The 18,788-nt window shown below is 47.2% G+C and overlaps 1 protein-coding gene across 1 annotated transcript; it reads left to right on the top strand.

Annotated features, from left to right (window-relative positions):
• Nucleotides 1-4,523: 4,523 nt before the first annotated feature.
• LOC124659803 lies at nt 4,524-4,973 on the top strand. Its single transcript, XM_047197610.1, has one exon. The coding sequence runs from the start codon at nt 4,524-4,526 to the stop codon at nt 4,947-4,949; it is 426 nt and encodes a 141-aa protein (XP_047053566.1). The 3' UTR covers nt 4,950-4,973.
• The last annotated feature ends 13,815 nt before the right edge of the window (nt 4,974-18,788 follow it).

Genomic DNA, 18,788 nt, shown 5'->3' with positions numbered 1-18,788 from the left:
ATGTAAATGGTTCAGTCGATCACTAAAGTCATCGTTGAATATGTGGGAGCCATTATGGATCTCCGGATCCCGCTATTGGTTATTGGTCGGAGAGAAGTCTCAACCATGTCTACATAGTTCGCGAACCGTAGGGTGACACACTTAAGGTTTGATGTCGTTTAAGTAGATATGGAAATATGGAATGGAGTTCGAAGTTTTGTTCGAGAGTCTCGGATGGGATCCGGGACATCACGAGGAGGTCCGGAATGGTCCGGAGAATAAGATTCATATATAGGAAGTCATATTCCAAGTTTGGAAATGATCCGGCGCATTTATGGCAGGTTCTAGAAAGTTCTAGAAAAGTCCGGAAGAAATCACCATGGAAAGTGGAGTCCCGGAGGGACTCCACCTTGCATGACCAGCCAAACCCTAAAGGGTGGAGTCCCAGAGTGGACTCCACCATAGGTGGCCGGCCACCCCACCTAAAGGAAAGGTGGGAGTCCCACCTTGGGTAGGACTCCCTCCTTGAGTAGGTTTCCCACCTATGGGAGGTTTTGTTGTTGGGGTCTTATTCGAAGACTTGGACTACAACTCTTGGGGATTTCCACCTATATAATGAGGAGAAGAGGGAGGGGGGCAGACACAACTTGGCTGCACCACCTAGGGCTGCCCATGGCCGGCGCCCTAGCCACCCCCTCTCCCCAAACCCTAGCGCCCCTCCTCCACATATCTCTCCCGCAGCGCATAGGCGAAGCCCTGCCGGAGTTCTCCACCACCACCGCCACCACGCCGTCGTGCTGCCGGGATTCCGAGGAGGATCTACTACTTCCGCTGCCCACTGGAACGGGGAGAAGGACGTCGTCTTCATCAACACCGAACGTGTGACCGAGTACGGAGGTGCTGCCCGATTGTGGCATCGTCAAGATCTTCTACGCGATTTTGAAAGCGGCAAGTGATCGTCTACCGCAGCAACGAGAGCCTCCTCTTGTAGGCTTTGGAAATCTTCAAGGGTTAGTCTCGTTCATCCCCTCGTTGCTCCCGTCTTCTAGATTGCATCTTGGCTTGGATTGCGTTCTCGCGGTAGGAATTTTTTTGTTTTCTATGCTACGAATCCCTACATTATTGGCCATGATGGCGGCGAGTCCGGCGCCAAAGGTGTTGGGGGCGGTTTCTCGTGGCGGTGGCTTCCCTGTAGCGGCTGGGGAACGGGGCCGATCCATAGATTTCGGGGGACCTAGGGCGATATGACATCAAGGGCTCCTTGTTCACAGTAGCAAAGTTTTCTTAGGGCAGGGGGCCATGCCCCCCCTACTCTAGATTTTTTTAAGATATTTATTTATGCTAAATTTGTATATATTACTTAAATTTTAAGCATGATTGGTGTTCTAGCCCCTTAACAATCTCCGTCACACACAAAATACTTAAAAATATTAGTATTGATCAAGAGAAATATTAGGGTAATGCAATAAGAAACTAAATAATATTATAGGTCTTCGAAATCTTGAAGAAAATGTTTGAAAATATTTATTTCTATTGCTCGAGCGAACTATCCCATGATTCTCATTTCTACTAATAACTACTTATGTACACATGTATATACATATATATCTTTAAAATTAATCATAAAAAATTACGACAGTCAGTTTTGTTCTGGATATTTGGAAAAGCCAGGAAGAAATCGCATCTTCGGGAAAATATTTAAATAACTTTTTTTTGTTAAAAGAAGTTCGAGTAGAAGCACGGTAAGCTGCAGCTTGCACCTCGTATATTTTATAGAATTATTATAAATAGTATATGACCCAATGTGGTCCGACCCCTCCCCGGACCCGCGCAAAGCAGGAGCTTCATGCATCGGGCTGCCTTTTTTTATATTCTAAACAGTATATCTTAAAGTGTAAATATTAAAATAATTTTTTGGTAAAAGACACGGTAAACTGTAGCTTAGGACATCTATATTTTCTAGAATTATTTTAAACTCTACAACCTAAGTACAAGTATAAATATAAATATATCAAGCATGTAAAAAAATCTTGGGCTGGGGCCCTCGCTCCTGAAGGCCCGGGGAGAGCGCCCCTTTTCCTTGCCCTATGGGCCGGCCCTGCTGGGGAAGTTCCAGGGGAGGGGCCTGCTCGGTGCGGTGACATGGAGGCTCCGGTGGTTTGGCTGGGTGGTGGAGATCGACTGGCGAACGAGCGAAATCTCGCCTCTAGCTTTGGCCGGAGCCGGCAGCGATGGCGCTGATGGGTGTGGACTCCTTCTTGAAGGCGTTGTCGTGGTACCATGTTCGACAACGGCGAGACTTGGCGGCATGGTGCTGCGAGGTCTCGGTGACGGTCATGTCACGATGGACTCGTGCAGGGCGGAGGTGCTATTTGGCGCCATGGCGGCATCGATGACAAGCCTGACAAGGTTAATGCCTTGATCCTTACTAAAGATGGGTCTGCAGAAGATGGTGGCAACGATTTCCGAGTATGTGCAATGGTATGCGTTAAGGGTTTGCTAGACTGGTTTGTAAAATTGATGTAAATAGTTGTAATAAAAGAAAGTTGTGTGCATCATTTTGATGCAGAGGCTGGGGGTAAAACCTCTATTTTAAAAAAGGTATTTCAGATAAATAGGAATGTAAACGGATAGATAGTTTCCATGTCAAAACCAGCCCCATATCCGTTTTAAGATCCATATCATATTTTAGAAAATCCGGCGGATAAGGATATTTGATGATGAAGTGGCCCTTCAGACATGGTATGTCAGCATGCGGATATGAATTATCTAAAATTTAATTAGTGATAATCTAAAGGTTTTAAATTGGATAGTTCTATTTTTAGTCAACATCCAAGGCTAATCTCACAAGGTGGTTAGTAGTTTTTGAGTTACTGAATTCATTTAACTAGCATATTTGAATTCATTTAACTAGCATATTTAGCTCTAAATTTCTTTTTTTTTTTTTTTGAAACGAGGCAAAAGCTTTGCCTTTCATTGATATAGGAGAAAAGAGTTGGCCCGTTTATGAGGAAAACTGGCCGAAAAACCTTACAACACGACACCACACGCTAGCCCCGAGGCTACGCTCCACACGGGTCGACGACCAACCAGGTCGACACCACACCTCAACGCAACAGGCGGAGGCGAAAGACCGGAGCCACCGCTCCCACTACCACGCCGACCCCAAGGCCGCGCCCCGCCTGGCCGAAGAAAAACCCGCCTCCGCCGAACCACCAAAACACTCCACAAACCCCTCTGTCCGGTGGACGTCCAAAGCGAGGCCCCAAGAGGCAAAGCGACACAAGAGCGCCGCCCACGCCCGATCCCGTGAGGGATCTAGGGTTTCCCCCGGAGAACCCGGGCGGAGATCAGGAGACACCCGCTTCGACGACGCCTTCAAGAAGGATGCGGCGCCCACGGGCGTCACCGTCGTCGGTCCAGGCCGGCCGCCAAGACAAAGCTTTCGCCCAGCGAAGAGTCCCAAAATCTCGCGCCCGCCCAACAAGGACCGGCACAGACCCCCACCTGCATCCGCCGAAACGCTGCCCCCGGAGCAACGTGCCTGTAGCCAACGGAGCACCGCCGAAGAGCACCGAGGGCGCCGCCGGAACGCCGCATAGAGGGGACGCCGACCAACACCAACTCGGGGCTCGAGGACGAGCGCCGAAGACCGCAGACAAGAGCTCCCAGATCCAACCACCACGCCGCCCACGCGGCCACCGCGGCCGCCGCACCGCCGAGGAAACCGCTCCACCTCCCAGGACTTGACGCGCCCGCCCGGGCCTCCACACGCCGGCGACAGCACTCCACCATCGCGCCGCACTGCCCCTTCGCGCCTTCAGGGGCCAGAAGCACTGCCGCGCCATCCACACCCGCAGAGCGTCACCGCGCCCGCCGCATGCCGCTACACCCGCCGCCCAGATCCGCGCCTGAGGGAGCTCCCCCACGCCATGGACGCGGGATGGAAGGAGCGGAAGAAACTCCCCGCGCCGGCTCGACCGAGCCCAGGGAAGGCCCTCGTGGCCCAGATCTCGCCCAGCTAAATTTCTATCAATACTTCCGCTTTAGCTTAAACATGTCTCCTTTTTTTCTTAACTGCACAATACTGTAAGTTCAAATTTCTCTCAAAATTTGCAACAACTATTAATCATTCATGTGTTTCTCACTGTCTATGGAACCAATAAAATTTCAGAGTTTCAGAGAAATTTATGTGAGTACATTTTCCAGTCACCTATGGGCTGTTTTTTTTTTTTTTTGAGATGCACCGGCTGTTGGATGATCACTAGCCAGCTATTCTTGCCTCGTCATTAAATGATTAATCCAGTCAGATATGGGTTGTTAGCACAATATTTTTTTCCTATTTTTGTACTTGATTAAAAAGATATTTTATCGTAACCCACGAGCAAAACCACCCACCGCCCACTCTCTCCCCCTCTACATATACACCACCCACGACCAACGCCTCCCATCTCTCTCTCGCACAACCTCTCTCTGCCCCCATTCTTGATTCTTGCAACTGCCGCCTCGCCTCCCACCCGCCACCACTCCTCTCCCCGGCCGCCATGGACGGCGCCGACGGCCATCGCTCCCAGCGGCAGGCATCGTGCTCCTGCGCCCCCTCCATGTCCCGCCGCTACGTCCGCGACGGCTTCGACCTCGACGACGACGACGACTACTACTTCGACGGCCAGTTCGACAAGCCCGCCTCCTCGTCGTACGGGCGGGCGCCGTCCGCGGCCGCGTCTCGCGGGTGCGGCACCAAGCTGAGGGGCCTGTGGCGGAAGATCGTCCGGGAGAAGAAGAGGATACTGCTCTGCACCACCGGCTGCGTGCCGTCGGCGGCGGCGCCGCGGGAGCCCTACGACGCCTACAGCTACGCGCAGAACTTCGACGACGGCGCCGCCTGGGTGGAGCCGGAGAACCTCTCGCGCTCCTTCTCCGCGCGCTTCGCCGTGCCCTCCAGGGTCCTGCAGAGGGTCGCCGTGTAGACAGACACTACCGGCGGCAGCGGCGGCGGCGGCGGCGGCGGCGGCTCGCCCTGTTTTCTTTTGTTTCTTTCTCTGTTTATTGTCTGCAATTTCAGTCGTCAACTGTGAAAAGAAAGGTTCTTTCCCCAATCTGTAAATGGTAGCTCCTGAATCCCAATGGCATGATCATCAGTATTAATTTGCAGCAAATCTTTACTGTACTATTTTTGCGCCCATCCTTTATTAATGTCGCTGCAATCTTTATGCATGATCACCTATCTTGGCCTGTTGAGATACAGGGTAAATATTAGTTCGCCAGCTGTACAGATTTTGATAAGGAGTATTTTGAGAGCATGTAAATCTTGTCAAGAACTTACTACTACAGTAGTTCTGTTTTTTTTTTACATGGGATTTACGTAGTTCCAATTAACCAGAAAATGCTGCTTATTTAGCTCATCCAATTCAATGGGTGTGCAGTCCGATCCAATTAGGTGTAAAGTGCATGGGTATTGCTTGGTCAAACATGTTTCTTGGGGATTAGTCCATGCGTCTTGGCATGTGAAGTTGATTGGACTTGGAGTGCTCCATGTTCCCCTTTTGTAAAATGCACCTAACGCTTTCAGTTTGACCGCAGAAAGAATTTCATTAAGAGGTGACAGCGAGATATGTGACCATTTCCAGAAAATCCAAATGCAAAAATCTACTGATTAAAGTGGTAAGGCTAGCTTGTTTTATCTGAAATTGCGGCGTAACCTGGGAAAGTAACTGAACGAAAATTTTAACCTTGTGGTTTTTTTAGTGGATCTGGAATGGAGGAATATGATGATGACGGAAGTGTATCGAGATATTTGGTGAAGATAACTCCATGTCTTTGAATTGATTTTGAAGTGTACCAGGATTGGATGGCATCACACAATTGTTGCTGCTTAACCAATTGTGTTCATTTCAAGTTGAAAGGGGGAGTGCGATTAACCTGGATTTTTAAAGCAAGAAGTAATCTTCTGTGCAGTTGTGCTGCGCATCCCCTTAAAAATGGTAAACATGGAGGAATCTTTCATCTTACTGATCACTAACTGTTGTTTTAGTATACTCATCATCTTACTGCTTTTTCGTTTTACTTTTCCTCAAGTGGATTACCGTTAATCGTTGCTACTAAGCGCTAACTGTCGAACAAACTAAAATCATGTATGCCCCATAACAGGTTCATTTGAACCGCCAGATCTCATTTGTTCTTCGCACACAGAAAAACCGCATAACTGCACATGATTATCCAGTTTTCTACCCCAATGTTTATGAAGTCTGCTGGTAGGTACACTGGATCTCCTCTCTGATGCATGCTCGCTAACTCCCATCAGCAATGATAATTCAGCGACCGTGTACAGTGAACCAAAGAGCAACTCATGATCCGTTGTATATACCAGGATATCACATTAGTTCGACATCTTTATGCACGCTACATCGTATTAATATGTTTAGGCCAGCTACACTGTTCGAGTCTGATGCCCAGCAGGATAAAGTAAATTTGGTTCTCGAAGTGTTATGTACGATGTATCTATATACGACGTGGCAACTTTGCTTGAAGTGGAAGATCACAACACTAAAACAATGCAATTTTCTATAGGAAGTGAGCTGTTTCTCTGTTTGAAAGTTATTGAAGCCCATGCATATTAATTAGTCCACCATCAACCATTCGTAGAATTTAGTTTTGGTCAATGAACAGCTAAATATCCAAGTTTAAGCCATAGCTTTCAACAATGATGTATTTGTTCCCTCAACTCAATAAGTCAAAATGGCATGGCCGATGAAACATAGGCAGTTTCGCAGACTTGAGTGCCCAATCAATACACAAGGGAAAATATAGAAATAACCATGGAAACTTTTTTTTTGTAGAAATAGACAAGGAAAAAGTAAATAGATATGAAAAACCAGGTTAAAGTAGAACAACAGGGAACACTGATAAGAACAAACTTAGCACAAAAAAATGTAAATACAATTGATTTTTTAGCATAAACAGTAGGGAAAATCCCTACTGCCAAACATTCATTATATAAATGGGTTATTTACAAGGGCAAACCAAAGTGAAAAAGGAGAGACGAAAAGAGTGATATCTTTCATAACAAATCCAACCAGTCTTGCATTCCTCTCCTATAAGCTGGGTTTCGCTCCGTGAATAGTCTGAGAGAAGTAACTTTTGGGCATACCAAAACATACTTCAATATCCCTGTTATGTTGCTAAAAAATGATCCCGTTTCTATGATTCCATATACTCCATGATCCAATGATGACAGAATCATTAAAATACAGCAAGGAGTTTCTCTGTTTTCCATCTGATATCATCTCAATGAGAGGTAGATCACCATTCCATTCATGACTCTATTTCCACCAGAAGTTTCTAGTGAAGGCACATTAAAAAAAAACAGATGCCTCACATCTTCGAAAATGTTCTGATCACAGAAAACACATTTATCATACTCAACATAGAAATGCTTTGTAGTCATGATCTCCTTGGTATTCATCTATGTCATTAACCAATAGAAGAATTTCTGCTTTGACAGAGCAAAATATTTCCAAATCCATTGGAACGGACCAGATGCCTTAAGCGCATCAACCATCTGAAGGTATACCTGTGTTGTTGGGGTTATATTTTTCCAAACTAACCATTAAAGGGTAAGTGAAGTGGATCGAGATCTTTTCGGCTAGCGCTCGGGGATGGGTGGGGGCGAGAATCAGACTGTACTCGACAGGTTACTACAAAGCCGTCAACTTAATATACCCCTCACAAATAGCCAGGAAATTACAGGAAACTAACAAATAAAAGCAATTATATTTTAACGGATATTCGAGAAGTATCATGTACGATACATCTATAAATTTGCTTGAAGTGGAAGCTCACGACTAAAACAAGGCAATTTCTGCACGTATTCGAAGTTCTTAGTGTGAAATTTCCCTGATGTGATTGAAGTCCATGCATATAGAGATTAGAAAAGGGTTCACCTCAATTGTTTACCGAGTAACAATTAGACACATTTGGAGATTCTTTTTCAATACTAATGGATAAAGTTGGTGTTTGACCTCAATCAAAATGCAAGATGTGATATGATGGTGGTTTGCACATGTGATGTCACAATCAACACAAAAATATTATTTCGAAATATTAGGTAACTTAAAAGGATAAGGGGAATGCAGATAAATAAATAAAATAAAAATATGCCAAAATATGTTATTAAACTCAAGGAACTTTGAAGAACTGAAATATATTTGAAAATAAAAACGGTAAACAGTTATCCCGAAGAACCTCGTAATTAGTAGGAACTCGTAAAAATAGATACTATTTTCTAAATTATTTTTAAGTTTCCTCAAAGTTCCAAGTTTTTCCATAAAACTTCTATTTACTTTTCATCTAATTTGTTAACTCTACTTTCATTTTAGACAAAATATAGGGTCTTTCAGCTTTTTGTTTTCCCTATTTTTCTTGTTTTTCAGTTTTATAAGAGAACTGATGTTTCTCCTTTTTTTTTTGGAAATTTCGTGTGTTGACCAAGTTACCTCTTGCTCAAACCACATTTAGGCTCACCATACCACTTTGGTTATGGTGGTATGGGATCAAACACGTTTGGTACCATTCGATTCTAAGGATCAACTTTGTCCGGTCTGAACATTTTGGACCAAAACTAAGCTTACAAAGATAGTTGATGTGTCCAAGACTATTTCCCCCCTATGAAGGGTATAGGAAACTGAAGTGGAAGCACCATAGCAGTAGCTCAGCCATGATGCATCACGCATGTTGATCACAACTACTGCTGAACCGGTACGCATGCATGTGACCAGTACATATGCACAACGCATCTTGGTGCCATTTGAAAGGAACTGATCTGACAAGGCCGAATGATTAGTTTAGTGGGGGATCAGGCTGTCACATGCCTGTTGAATGCTGATTGCGTGAGGCAGCACGGTGCCGCCCAATGTGATTATTCCCTTCCGATCGAAGTATCCGTGCCCTTTCCATCTGAATCCATTTTCCTTTTCCTTCAGTTAGCAGCAAGAAACATAGTTTATGACCACGTAAATTTCCACAGCTAACAGATTAGAGCTGGGTTTGCAAAACGTACGGTCTTTAATCGAAAAGCTGAATCTCCATAACCATATTTATTTGGCAATGGCTATATAGCATTCAAGAGATTTGTTGTGTTTTAATTACTTGTATCCAGAGTTCCCGATGCAAGGGCATCGATCCTGTTAACTGCGATTCGATCCGGTTAAGAATCCTGGCACGGCGCTAAATCTTTGACTGACTGATTAGCCGATCCAGGCGACGCAACTTGCACTACAAAACGCTCCTCCCAGGTTGCAACTTGCAGCTAACTGTCGCAACTAATGGCATTCGTGATCCAGCTTCCTCTCATCTCATGTGTGATCATGTGAAGGGGTTGTACTGATATCTATGGATCAATCATCATCGTCTTCGTCATCATCATCTTCTCCTGCTTGCTCCTGCTGCTTTGGATACCTTAATCCTGCTGGCCTGCACGTTGGCTCACAATCATTCGGCCGCCGCCTGCCCACCTGATGCGTCCGATTATGTTATGCCTATAGTCTTCAGAGATCCATCGATCGGCGCTTTCTCCTGAACCAATTCAAGAAAAAGACGGCAGCTTTTGACCGGTAATCTGAGTCACAAGCACCTGTGTTATGTACGGATTTCATTTTTCTGTGTGTGTGTGTGTGTGCTTATACTTAAAACCGTGTTGGAAGAAAAATGCAGCAAGATAACACTTTCAGGTTCTGAAGCTTACAGGTCACACAAGTTTCCAGAGTTAGACAGCAGGTCAGTTGTAACTTATCTTTACCGTGTAGACTGTAGAGAGCACGATGATTCAGTTACTTTGCGTGGCACAATAACTGAACTTCATTTTAGACAAAGAGGTAGTAGTGACGGAAATACAGTAGATCTTCTCCGTGATGGCCACCAAACGGCTAGTTGTTTAGGCAGGTTGGACCAGCTGCAGAAGAGCTTGTGAAGGAGTGTAGCTGTGATCTTGTTCCGACGTGAACAGTTGGGGAGTCCAACAAGCTGACAGGCAGAACCGGCCATGTCCCGACGACAGGGAGGTGTGACCTACGTACTCCGGCAACGAGATAATCCCTTTAATTTGCAGTTAAGAAGGCGGCTGGCTGGCGGGCGCCACACAGACACAGCTCATGGATGAGAGTTGAGGACAAGCAGGACTGCAGGAGATGGATGGCAGCTTGGGCCCGTTCTTGCCAGCCACTTCCTTTGACTTGATCTGCACGTCAGCCGCCTTCATTTCAGTTTTGTCCGACGGGACTGAATCGACAGGTGCTTTATTTTGTTGTTGGCCTTGCCTTTTTTTTGAACGGGATCTTGTTGGCCTTGCCATTCTGGGGGCTGCTTGGTCTTCTAGATAGACAATATATTTGTCACTCTGTCCTGCCTTGAGGCTTGACTCGAGACTCTGGATGGGTTATGTTGACATCATCTAACGCTGTGATGTCAATGCATCTAAACTCTTGATGATTTTCTAAAATGCACGGTGAATATGGAAAATTTAAGAGTGTTTTGGGTTCTGAAAGGCACCTGCTCTGCACAATCAGTATACAGAGCACACTTTGCTCACTCCAAGCTGCGGTATTGCTAGAATGCCAGCAGCATTTGGGGATCTTGAGCTCCACTGCGCTGCAAAACCTCCACCTGGCTGATCAACGGTCTCGGGGTCATGAGTAATCGGGTACTCATAGGAGGAAAAACTCTAGAACCTGGCTAAGGTTAAATGTGGTTCTTGAAGCCATGGCCGAACAAGGTCCAAGCCGCCAATCATGTATACCCGCTAGGAACCCTATGGAATAGCCGGCTAGAAATAGGAAAGGGCCCACATCCCAGTCCTTGATGAGATGCATGACATGTATACCGATTGATGTGAACAAATGACCCGCCGTCGGGGCAAGCTTCCAGGCGGCATGGCGAGGAACCGACTCCATCGCCGGGTCACATCCCAACCTCCCGAGCGGTGTTGCCATGCCTGGAGGCCCGAGCCATACGCCTACAGTGGATGACTTCCTGAAGGCCGTTGATAAGAAGGAGAAGTAGCGGCCAAGGAGTCCAGCACCACCATTGGTATGGCGAGAACTCCTCGGCCATACCTCGATGTCCATGACCGAGAGTATAAAAGGAGTATCCTAAAGAAGAAGCAAGGGCATCCTCTACGAGATCTTTTCTGGCAACTCATCCAACACCTTCCCATACACCACATTCGACACCCTCCAAGAGTTTTGATCGTTTAGAGCCTAGGAGGATCTTTTTAGAAAGTACATGAACATCATCTATGTAATCGTCCACCCACAAGAAGTCCGAAGACTCCGACGAAAAGCTCACTGGAGTTGGAGAAGTAGTTCATAGGAAGTTCATATTTCAGGCTCTCACAGCACCCCCATCAGTTTCATTCCACCTAGAGGTTTGTTCCTAGCCGGAACAAGCCAATACACCGGCTAGACTCCTAGAAGCCGTCCACCATGCGTTCTAGCTAGCATCTAAGCTGGAATACCCCTATTGTATTATTTGATCACCTCACACACTCTCTATAATAAAATCTACACATGATGTAGGGTCGTTCCCGGATCCTTATGCGGGGGCTGAACCTATATATATCGTGTGTGCCTTGAGGTTGTTAGCCCATTGGTTCGTGATTACAAGATCATGCACCTGCTAATCTCTTTGCCGTGAATCGAAACCCTGACAAACATTAATCGGTTTTCAGCTGCAGATCGTTTCATGAAACGGGGTTTACCTCCTAATCAAAAGTGTGTCTTTTGCAACTTAGCCACTCAGGATGATAAACACTTGTTCATGGGATGTGTGTCCATGAGGTGCTAGTTTTGGCTAATATTGCACATGTTGTACTATCCAATACCAAATCTCTTCGATCATGGTAGATTCAAGCAGCGGAGAGTATGTAGGAAAAGGACAAGCAACGATAAATACTCGCTAGTTCACCTCATCGGTTGGACTATTTGACAGGACAAGAACATGAGATTTTCGGTAACAAGTACAAGCTAGTTCATCAAATCAGTACTTCCATCAAAGAGGATGCAACCCACTGGGTCATGGTAAACAAGGGTCGTTTTGTTCTGCTGGCCTAACTTTCATCCATTTCGGTGATGTCTTTTAGTTTAGCTCTTTGATGTTGTTTGTTCCTCTAGGAGTCTAGGTTGTGTCTTTTCCGGTCGTTTTGGTTTCTTGTAAAACTCTGTAGCCACGATGTGGCGTTCTTTCTGTCTTAATTGCACCCATACCATCATGAATTTTTGCTAGGCTCCTTCATCACCACCGCACCCTTGCCGAGCAAACCTATGTCGTACTCGTTCCAGTTCCTCCGTACACCATCGTTGCTACACCACCACGGGCAGACACCCACTCTCACCCCGAGCCCACGCCCCAGACCTCCTCCACCTCTAGTGTCCCCCAAGCTTCCCATATGCTCCTTCCGAGCCTATCTAACACCCTTCTACGCAAATCTCCCCTGCTAAGCAGTGTCACCCTAAACTCAAGCTATGCCATCGTCGTCCCCTCTCACCTCCTCGACCATCTTCTAATTGTTCCACATGTTCTACATGGCCCTACATATTCCCCGTGCCAATTAGTGACACGACGTGGAGAAAGGAAAACAAATCTGAAAAAAATTACACAAGACCTAAAAATTTGTGTGAGAAGCGAAAACTTTAAAGTTGAACCTCGGTGCATATGCACCTGATTTTTAAAAATGATGTTCTAATTGTCAAAAAAATCTGAAACAAATTACACAAGTTCATGTTCTACAAGCTGTTGCGGTCAAAAACCCACCGGCGAGTATCGACGGGCAACACCGTAGAGCCGGGAGGCTCCCAGGATTGCGGTGGACCCTGGTCCCTCGGGCGACGGCCCGCAATGCCTTCTGGCACACGTCCTGGTGCTTACGAGGGCGTGCCACTTACCTATACATGGTCGGGAAGGTGATGGATTGCTTCGACTAGTTTCTCGCATGGCAAACACGTAAACATCAAATACGAGCCCCGATCGGCTCTTAAGTTGTTACGTGCATCGGCTCAAAGAGCCGATTGCCCTATGGTTCATATTAGATTTATAAGGACATGGGGATCATGCTTTATCAATATCAAGCTAAACTAATCTACGATAGTCTAGGGTTTTCACCATATAATCGGAACATCCTATGCGTAGTTGAGCCTAGCAGATACGTAAGATGATGGAAAACCAGCCCTAAAGAGGCCTAAAAACCAACGTGAAGTTGATCCCCGGAACAATCCCTCTAGAGCTTAATAAACCACACCTTACGCACTACGGATCTTTCAACCCGTTTATAAGGCCTAACCATACGGATATCAAACCAATCCTTGAAGAACAAGGAGCAACTATAACGGATTAGATCTACTAAACAAAGATCAAGCAAGATGCTGCCCTTACACCTAAAATAGGTGTAAGGGCAGCTAGATATCGAGGGGCAGCGTAGCTAAATAAGTACATCGTGAAAGCATCGACGACAACCCCAAAACACCTAAGATAAGGGTGTTGCTCGCCATAAAAAAGGCTTCCGCACGAGCAACACCAACAACGAATAAACTGATACTGCCTAGATCGCAAGATGCGATCTAGGCAGCATGTTGCTTACCCGGGAGAAACCCTCGAAACTAGGGGTGGCGATGCGCCTAGATTGATTTGTTGTGAACGTGATCGTCCTCCTTTCTCAATAACCCTAGATACATATTTATAGTCCGTAGACTTTCTAACTTGGGAATAAACCCAACAGTGTACGAGCTAAACTCTATCTCTTAATTCTAACTGACACGTTGTTATCACCAGAATTTAACCAAGTCTGGAGATGGGCCGTGATTAAAGGGGCTTAGAAGATGTGCACGGAAGATATTCCCGAACCGGCCTTGTACAAGAAATTTGGGCAAGATTGCCCGTGTATCTGTAAATTATAGTAGGATACGTGTCGGTTAGGATTAAAGAGATAGAGTTTAGCTCGTACACGGTTGGGTCTATTCCCAAACTAGAAAGTCTACGGACTATAAATATGTATCTAGGGTTATTGAGAAGGAGGACGATCACGTTCACAACAAATCAATCTAGGCGCATCGCCACCCCTTGTTTCGAGGGTTTCTCCGGGTAGCATCATGCTGCCTAGATTGCATCTTGCGATCTAGGCAGATATCGTTTTTCGTTATTGGTGTTGTTCGTGCTGAATCCTTTTTGATGGCGAGCAACACCCTTTATCTTAGGTGTTTTGGGGCTGACGTCGATGCTTTCACGATGAGCTTGTTTAGCTACGCTGCCCCTCGACATCTAGCTGCCCTTACACCTATTTTAGGTGTAAGGGCAGCATCTTGCTTGTTCGTTATTTAGTAGATCTAATCCGTTATAGTTGCTCCTTGTTCTTCAAGGATTGGTTTGATATCCGTATGGTTAGGCCTTATAAACGGGTTGAAGGATCCAGTAGTGCGTAAGGTGTGGTTTATTAAGCTCTAGAGGGATCGTTCCGGGGATCAACTTCACGTTGGTTTTTAGGCCTCTTTAGGGCTGGTTTTCCATTATTTTACGTATCTGTTAGACTCAACTATGCATAGGATGTTCCGATTATACGGTGAAAACCCTAGACTATCGTAGATTAGATTAGCTTGATATTGATAAAGCATGATCCCCATGTCCTTATAAATCTAACATGAACCATGGGGCAATCGGCTCTTTGAGCCGATCCACAAAACAACTTAAGAGCCGATTGGGGCTCGTATTTAATGTTTACGTGTTTGCCATGCAGGAAGTTAGTCGAAGCAAACCATCACCTTCCCGACCGAGTATAGGTCGGTGGCACGCCCTCGTAAGCACCGGGACGTGTGCCGAAGGCATTGCGGGCCGTCGCCCGAGGGACCGGGTCGGCCGCAATCCCGGGAGCCTCCCGGCTCTACGGTGTTGCCCGTCGCTGCTCGCCGGTGGGTTTCCGACAACAACACATTCAGCACGCCTGGTGGGACACTCTACAGCAACCACTACGTCGACATCTGCAGCAACCATGTCAAAAGTTGCGGATGAGGTGGTGGGCGAACCAGTCACGTACGCAGATCTGCCCGAAGAATACAAGAAGAAGTACGATGAGATGAAAGCCATCTTGGAAGCCGATCTCATCGGCTCTTTCATGAAGACCCGTTCACATGGCATCAGATGGAAAGGGTTTTCCCCTGAAGCCTGAAGGTGCTCTCGATGAAGTAGACCTCTCTACCTCTTCAGAGGAACGTACCAGAGCTCTACGCCAGGAGATTAATTACATGGTAGCTCATTCCCTACACCGCCATTCTGAGAGTTTTGTGAACGCTTTTGAGCGCGTTGCGGTCCGAGTGGTGCAAGAGATCATGAAGCATCAGTACTCCCCGTCAGGACCTACCCTAGAGACTCACCAGGGAGAGATACCGCTCCAAATCAGACCGCCGCTACCATTCGCGCTCGCAGCACCAGAGCCGCCGGGTTCACCGGCGTATGTCGTCTACAAGGTTGGAGGCGATCCTAGCGATTGCCAGTTCCTATATGAACCGCCCAAGGAAATACCACATGGATACGTGTGCACATACGTGCCGGACTGCAATGCCTTGGCGCGCACTAGCCGGATCGCACCAACAGGGATTTACTGGAGTAGACGCCGACAAACAAGCATGGCTGGCTAAATATGCTACTGGAACGAGTCATGAGAGCTCGGTCCCTACAGCCTAATACCATGGAACAGATCAGCACCATCTTGAGAGACCGAGTTCGGCATCTTGCCGAAGAGGAAGACAATCGGCTATTCCAAGCCGTACCCCGACGAGTATGATCCGATCCCGTTGCCACCCAAGTATCGGCTCCCCGAATTCTCAAAATTCAATGGAGCGAAGGATCTAGCTCGATAGAGCACGTAAGCCGATATTTGGCACAGCTGGGCTTGATTTCAGTGTCAGACCCGTTACGTGTGAGGTTTTTCGCACAATCTCTTACGGGATCAGCCTTTGGGTGGTACACCTCGTTGCCACCAAACTCAGTCCGCACATGGAAGCAGCTAGAGGAGGCAGTTTCACGTGCAGTATCACTCGGATGCTACCGAAGCGGGCATTGCCGATCTAGCACAGATGCGGCAGAAGCGGGGAGAAACAGTGGCTGAATACATCCAACGTTTCAGGGCTGTCAGGAACCGATGTTATTCGGTTCGTTTATCTGAGAAAGAAGCAATCGAGCTGGCAGTAGTGGGCCTCGCAACGCCGACCAAGGATCCGACTTCCCAAGCGAGTACGGTTCATTGTCGCACATGGTGCAGAAACTCACATCGTATGAGCAGCGGCACCCTGAATTGTACCAAGACAAGTTCAAGCGTCCGGTGGGCCTGGTTGAGATGGAAGAAGCTGAAGATCATGCGCTGGACCTCGAGGTAGCGGTAGCTGAATGGGCTTGGGGGGAAAATCCCGTGTCCTGCAAATGGGTAAAACCACAAGGGCATGCAAAAGGGTTTGACTTCGATTTGAGCAAAGCTGAGCAGATTTTCGATCTATTGCTCAAGGAAAAACAACTGAAGTTACCCGACGGCCATAAAATCCCTGCAGCACAAGAATTGAACGGGAGGCCGTACTGCAAATGGCATCACTCGTTCACCCATACCACCAATGACCGCAAGGTGTTTCGTCGCAGCAGATCCAAATGGCGATAGAACAAGGCCGATTGCTCTTCGGACAGTTTGCCATGAAAGTGGACACACATCCGTTCCCTGGCGTCAACATGGTGGAACCCAACCATTCCGCGAGGCGTCGGCTGGATTTCTTGTTCGATGTCAACATGGCAGGGCCTGTGCGCCACCATGGCAAGGATAAAGAGGAAAGCAGTCACTCCCGCAACAAAGAAAAGGAGGAGGCCGATCCACGCGACCGGCCCCGATATGATGACAAGCGGTACCTCACCAAGGAACAAGTGAGAAGCGTGCGTTACCAAAAACCACTTTCCACGCATCTCCTCAACAAATATGAGTATCAGTATGACCGACATCGGCAGTACGACAGAAACGACGATAGATACGATCGGTCTGATGAAGACAAGGGAAGGTACCGTCGGCATGACAGAGACGACGAAGAGCGTGAGCACCGCGCTAAAGGGAGGTCAAGGGAGCAGGAGGACATGGATAGACACTGGGACTGTCCCTTCTTTTAACACTGCTGGGATTCAGGGATGAGCCGATTGCCTACAATCGACAACTGCCCGGAGTGTAGACGCCGGAAGAAAGATGCGGGGGAAGTTTCAGTTTTCAAGCGTCTAGGACCTCTCCCTCCACAGAACAAACGGGCTGAGTCCTCTCAAGATGAAGACTTTGAGGAGTCAGAAGATGAAGAAGAGGATATGTACCACCGGCCAAGGTGGTGCCCTGATGGACTCAGCCACTCCCAAAAGCGTAGGGTTCAGCGGCTACATAGCTTGGAGCAAGCCGAAGCGCGATACTTGCACACGTTGAGGAAGGTGCGGCCCGATCTGGCCGTAAAAATTCAGCAAGCTTTGGACGAAGAGACTCGTCCACCAAAGAAAGTTTGGCGCCCCAAGCAAACAAAAGCCGATGCAGATACATCGGCTGGCACAAACATGGTGTTCTTCCTTCCATCAGAGTTTCGTGCCCCAGGAACTGAAGAAGTGCCGATAGCACAGTTTGACTGCGGTCCACGGCCAGTCATCTTTGAGAAACCACGGGAAAAGGGCTACAAACACATGAAGGCCCTGTACCTAAAAGGTTATATCAATGGGCAGCCTGTCGGCATGATGTTGTCTGACACGGGGGCAGAAGTCAATATAATGCCTTATTCCATGCTACGGCGTTTAGGACGCTCCAGTGCCGATCTGATCAAGACCAACGTCACACTAAACGACTTCAACGGCCAAGCATCAGGGACACAGGGTGTCCTGAACGTGGATCTAACCATAGGCCGAAAGACGATCCCCACGACATTCTTCATCGTCGACAGCAAGAGTACCTACGCTGTCCTGCTAGGAAGGGATTGGATTCACGCCAACTGCTGCATTCTATCTACAATGCACCAATGCCTGATACAGTGGGATGGAGACGACGTAGAAGTCATACATGCAGATGACTCGATCAACGTCTCGATAGCCGGCATGAACATTTAGGACTCGGAAGACCAAGAACCACTCTCTGGAATCAGTTTGGACGGCTGTGATCGCATCGAGGTGACAAAAAACGGGGTGAGGCTGGTCTTATCCACCGGCCTGATAGAGTAGCAAGAGCAACATCCATCGACATGCGTGGCAAGGCCGATCCATGCGATCGGCCCCAAAAAATAAAAAGCAAGGATCTCACTCCAAACATGTCACGTAGTCGTGGTAGGAAGACTCCCTCCTGTAAGGGAGCGCATACAAGTTGTAAACCTTCATCGAGCAATTCAATCAACATGGAGGCCGATTCCAGCAATCGGCCAAAATTATCCTCGCCATACGTTCTGCCTGTGTTCAACGTCGATCTGACAGGCTGATGAGCTAGAAAAGACCGACAGTGGTCCTTGGGATAAGTTACGACCAATATGCATCAGCAAGAGCCGATATCTTCAATCACTTGAAAGATTCGGCTCGGGGGGCACCTAATATGGAATAACGGACGATAACATACGTGGGACGGTAACATATGTGGGCCGATGCACGAAATCGGCCAGTAAAAAAAATTATAGTGTACGGCCGATGCACAGACATCGACTTTAGAACTAAGAAACAGAAAGCCGATGCACAGCCATCGACTCTAGGGTACAAACTCGTACAAACTCAATAATGAAGTTTCTCAGATT

This window comes from Lolium rigidum, chromosome 6 (assembly GCF_022539505.1).
Source record: "Lolium rigidum isolate FL_2022 chromosome 6, APGP_CSIRO_Lrig_0.1, whole genome shotgun sequence".
Taxonomy (NCBI): domain Eukaryota; kingdom Viridiplantae; phylum Streptophyta; class Magnoliopsida; order Poales; family Poaceae; genus Lolium; species Lolium rigidum.
This window is presented reverse-complemented; position numbering and strand designations above follow the sequence as displayed.